This window comes from Poeciliopsis prolifica, unplaced genomic scaffold (assembly GCF_027474105.1).
Source record: "Poeciliopsis prolifica strain line A6 unplaced genomic scaffold, Auburn_PproV2 SCAFFOLD103, whole genome shotgun sequence".
Classification (NCBI taxonomy): Eukaryota; Metazoa; Chordata; class Actinopteri; order Cyprinodontiformes; family Poeciliidae; genus Poeciliopsis; species Poeciliopsis prolifica.
The window spans coordinates 532,501-537,746 of record NW_026562478.1 but is presented as its reverse complement, the minus strand read 5'-3'; the positions used below and the strand labels follow the sequence as shown (position 1 = coordinate 537,746).

At 39.8% G+C, this 5,246-nt stretch overlaps 1 protein-coding gene across 2 annotated transcripts in view; it reads left to right on the top strand.

The window, feature by feature from the left end:
- The first annotated feature begins 218 nt into the window (after positions 1-218).
- LOC129354105 (hatching enzyme 1.2-like) overlaps positions 219-5,246 on the top strand; it is a 10,106-nt gene continuing 5,078 nt past the window's right edge. The window contains exons 1-4 of one of the 2 annotated variants that reach the window (XM_055023597.1): positions 219-491; positions 569-648; positions 882-909; positions 1,493-1,543. In XM_055023597.1, the coding sequence (XP_054879572.1) occupies positions 595-648; positions 882-909; positions 1,493-1,543 (133 nt within the window). In that variant the 5' untranslated portion in view covers positions 219-491; positions 569-594. The remainder of the gene's footprint in view (positions 492-568; positions 649-881; positions 910-1,492; positions 1,544-5,246) is intronic. The other variant, XM_055023598.1, reaches the window with a different exon arrangement.

Genomic DNA, 5,246 nt, shown 5'->3' with positions numbered 1-5,246 from the left:
AAGATCAGGCGATGTTTTGAAATCACCTTTGTGGTTTTAGGTGAATCAGAAAGTTCTAACCACAAACTGACACACTTGACTGACTGTCACCAGGCTTTGTTTTGAAGCTGATGTGTTTGCTTTGTTGGAACGCTTACATTTTTCACATTATTGCATATATTTCAGTATTCATATTGGTAATTTTCAAATAAGGATTTTGCTTGTTGACCTGCATGTTGCAGCAGCATTGCACCAGCATATCCAGCACCAATTCTGCAAATCTGAAAGTTTCCATAACTTCTGATTTTACCTATATTGTGAGAATCAACTTTTAACCAAGTGACATTTCCTGTCAGTGAAATTATGAGTGGGTGTTTTTTCCTCTTGCAAGGAAATAAGCTGTGGTCACTTCTAGTGGTTAAACTGGTTATAAAGAGCAGAGCATCATTTTCACAGAGCGTCAAACAGCCTCTTCTTCAGGTAAATTTCTCTCTGACTTCATCTCTCATCAGGTAAAGTTGCATATTTGCACATTGGGGTATATGGCAAAGAAACACATAATTTAACTGTTTTACTTTTATTTGCTCAGGTATTGACTCACAAAGAAACTTCACAATGACTCCAAATGTTTTCTGCCTGCTCTTTCTTTTGATGGCCGAAACGTCTCTGGTGGGTTTCACTCTGCGTTAAAATCTGCTAAAAGTGCCAACATTTGGAAAGAAAAAAGTGAAAGAAACAAAAATTAAAGGAACAAATTTGTATTTTAATATTTTGCTCTCACAGCGAGAGCAAGAGATGTCATAAAACAAGGAAAATCGCATTACTTTAATTATAATGTTTTGACTTCAAACTTAGCAGTCAAAGGAATAAATTAAGAGAAACATTGTGTGACTGTGTTGCAGAGTACAGCTAAAAATGGGGATCCAGTTGGTGAGTTAAATCAAATCAAATATTATTACATATTATTATGTTTAATTGGTAATAACTAGTTGCATTTATTTTAGTAACTAAAGGGGAAAAAGGTACTTTCAGGAATATTTTTAGTCCACTTTACTTTAAGTAAAATTTTATTTTGAAGTATTTCTGTTCTTACTTGAGGAAAATTTCTGGATTTTCTTCCCACTGACTGAAAAACAAAAAAGTTTTAACCAAAATTTCACCAGACTCAGACGCACACCGGCAGGTTTAGTTAAACTTTCTTTTGTGGAAATAAACTGATTTGGAAAATTTATTTATTGTCATTTTGGTCCTTAAAATACCAAAGTTTCTGCTTAACTTTCAATATTTTTTAAATATTATATGATTGATAATTTCATCAGTTACTCAATATTTGAGTAAACTTAACAAATTAAAGGAAAAAATTTGTATTTTTACTTGAGTAACTTTTACTTGAGTAATGGATGGATACTTTTTACTTTTATTTGAATAATTTTACTCCAGTTCATGGATTCTCTGTGTCTCCATGTCTGAATTTCACTGAGGGACATTTAAACCTGAACTCTTTGTTTCCCAGATAAGTCTGACAACATCCTGGAAATCGTCCCGAGACCCAAAGCTCAGTTTCGTAAGACTAATTATTCAAATTATAAATTCTCTGATAAGAAAAATACATCAAGACTTAATTGTTTCTCATTATTGGGTGATCTATACTCTATTTTCTTGCAGTAAATGGATGGATGGATGGATGGATGGATGGATGGATGGATGGATGGATGGATGGATGGATGGATGGATGGATGGATGGATGGATGGATGGATGGATGGATGGATGGATGGATGGATGGATGGATGGATGGATGGATGGATGGATGGATGGATGGATGGATGGATGGATGGATGGATGGATGGAAAGTGTTTTTACATCAGTCTTTGTGTCCTTTGTGCATCTGCTCTGTTTTCTCAAACTGCCTGTCAGTGGTGGAAGATGGCCGCCTACGCTGAGCCAGGTTGTGGTTCTGCTGGTGGTTTCTTCCTGTTAATGGGGAGTTTTTCCTCTCCACTGTTACCACATGCATGCTCAGTAGGAGGGAGTAATTTCTCAGAAAAATATAAGAGCTCTGTTTAGGCCGGCCATTCTGGAATATTGATATAAAATGTTGTAATTTCTCTGGGAGATTGTTTCGCTCATAACACGGAAAAATGTCATAAGTGAAATAATCTGCCAGTGAAACTAGTATTTCTTATTTATTTCATTAAGGAAACAAGCTCGTATAACTTGCTAAAAAGTTACTTGCAAGTTAGTTTTGTCAACTTTCAAGTGAACTAAAATATCTCATGAGAAACTAGACCAGAAATATTTGGTAAGATTTTGTGTTGTGTGCAGTGAAACTGCGGGTTTGTATCGAGATATATAATCTAAATAATTCCAAACTCAAAGAGATTCAGGTTAAAATCCAGCGGCTTCAGAGGTAGATCCCACGCCTGTCGGGATAAATCAATTAATCGCATGATAAATTAAAACTATGGACCTCATTTCAATTAGCGGCTTTATTGTTTCTTCCTGCCTTTTTCTCTCATCAAAATGTTGATAAAATTAGAAAAAAATGTGGGGATCTGTTGATTTTTGTGTGAATTTTGCAGTTATTTGTGAAAAGCTGGACAGGCCAGATTTGGCCCTCGGGCCTTCAGTTTGACACATGTAGCATATATAATAACCTGATGTGAACTTTTTTCAATATCTGTTCTTTGGAAAGTTAATTTTACTGGTTCAGTCAAACATTTTATTTTATTTTGCGTAAAGGAAAAATCAGTGGGGAGCAACATTTATAATAAATAGATGTAAACATCATGGAAAAAGTAAAAAACTAAATCTATAATCTATAACGACTGATTTCTAAATCTCCAAAGGCAAAAAGAAATTCTACAACTGCTAAAATCTGAGGCCTCCATTTTTATTTATGTTTAGTGAAGAAGGAAGTTGTGCTCAGTTTCTTCTTCAGAGATTCTCCAAGGACAGTGGCTAATCTGGACTAGCAGCCAGAACCGACCCAAACCCATATGTAGAGGGAGAGGCTATCCTCTTGGTGCGTTGGAGTGAACAAGATGGGAGGCAACAAATATGCCCCCTCCTGCCCAGCGCCTCTCACAGGGGGCAACCCCAGAGTGGAGAACATCCAACCCCTTTCAAGGAGACTGGCTCCAGAACCAGAACCGTCCACTGAAGTCAGTCTGACTATTTCTAGCCGGAACCTCTCAATTCACCCCACAGGTGGTGAACAGATTGGCTCTCATTGGGCTGAGCCCGACCTGGATCTGGGTTAAAACCCGGCCTGGATCCCTGGGTTAAAACCCGGTTGGGCTCCATGGGTTAAAACCCGACCCGGCCTGGATCCATGGGTTAAAACCCGACCCGGTTGGGCTCCATGGGTTAAAACCCGGTTGGGCTCCATGGGTTAAAACACGACCCGGCCTGGATCCATGGGTTAAGGCCCGGTTGGGCTCCATGGGTTAAGGCCCGGTTGGGCTCCATGGGTTAAAACCCGGTTGGGCTCTATGGGCCCCCAGGCCTCTCCAGAGTGGGACCCCATGTTCGGGCGAATACGACCCTGTTTCCAAAGGTCGTATTCATCATAATCTTTGGGCTGCACTTGGTCTGGTTCCTCACCTTGGACCCGTCTGCATCGGGTGGCCCAACCAGAGGCATGAAGCCCCGACAGCAGAACTCCTAGGATCACTGGGACACTCAAACCCCCCACCATGATAAGGTGGCAGCCATGGAGGGGACGTGAAAATGTGCATGTATGTGTGAAACTGTATGAATATTAAGTAACCTATAAATTATGTAAGAAAGGGAGGAAATGAGAGAAGAAGAATGTTGTTTTTTAACATGAGAAAATGAGAACAATGTGGTGCAAAGACGTTTCTTCCTGCCTTTTTCTCTTACTGTTGATGACACTGAATGAAACTCCGCTGCTCTCCACTGACCCTCCCTTCCTTACTTCCTTAGCGTAACGCCCAGCGCGCGCTGCACCATCTGATGTCGCCGATTGTCGGCCATTATCAAAACCTGAGAGACACATCAGCCGACAGAAATCCTGGCTATAACGGTTCGATCGAACCGTGTTGTGTCCAACAATGGACACAAATAATAAATCCAGTTCACTAATTTTGAAACCTTAATCAATTCCTTACTACAATCTACCAGCAATGCATGTAGCGAGTGTCAGTCTGACTGAATGAAAATCATTATAACCATTTTATGTCACCTTAACGAAGAACAGCTGAAAAGTTACCAGGTTTTCTGGTAGAAATTTCGCTCCAACTCCTCCCCGAGTTATTTATATTTTCTTTGCATGAAATGTTGGTTAAACATTCATGTTTCCACATATCATCTCCGATGTTTGCTGGACTTCGGGTTGCACCGTGTCATCTGTTCAGGATTCCTCTCTGTGTTGTTTTGAAAGTAAAGTGTATCTATCTGTGGCAGGAAGTCGCATGTATTATTAGATAATATCCATTAAATCAGTGTGAAAAGATCTTCAAACAATATTATAGTTTATCGCGATAATTTTTTGAGACGATTAAATCGTTCAGTAAAATCTGTTATCATAACAGGCCGAATCGCCACAGGCCTCGTTTTTTATTGAATTCACTCCTGTGTTGTTTTTTTTGTCTTCTTCAATCTAAAGATGTTTCGAATTTTTTTCCAAATTGGAGTCTTTGGTTTTTCTTCTTTCCTTCTTGTTTGCTGTTCATATCTGGAGTCTCTAAATCCTGCTGGATGGTTTCCTCATCGATGTTGTCTTGTATGGATTCCAGTTCATTTGAACATCCTGGTATTGGTTCTCTTGCTAAATCCTCCTCCGAGGAAATATGATGACTAGAATCCATAACCGGGTCGACCCGGTTCTTTTCCTCCTCCGTTGTGAAACTGTAGTTTCCTGATCTTCATGCTGATCTTCCTCAGTGTCTGGCTGCAGTTTATCTCTGGTTGTCTCCAATTCTTGCTTCATTCTGCTTATTTCTTCCTGGAACTGCTCTGCCTGTGTCTTCAACATATTAACATCATGAATGTAAGAACACTGCAGCTCCTTGAACAAAACTCTGAGCGTCTCCAGTTCATCCTGTGCATTTCTGTCCTTGTCCTGGAGGACCTGGATTTCTCGCCGTGTGTTTTCCTCCAGGACGGCGTTTTCCTGTCGCAGGCTGTTGATGAGCTGCTGCTTCTCAGTCGCTGATTGCAATGAGGCGTCTTTCTCTTGTTGTACTTTCTGTTTACATCTTTCCATCTCCTCCTTTAATCCAGTAATATCCATGTTAAATTTAAG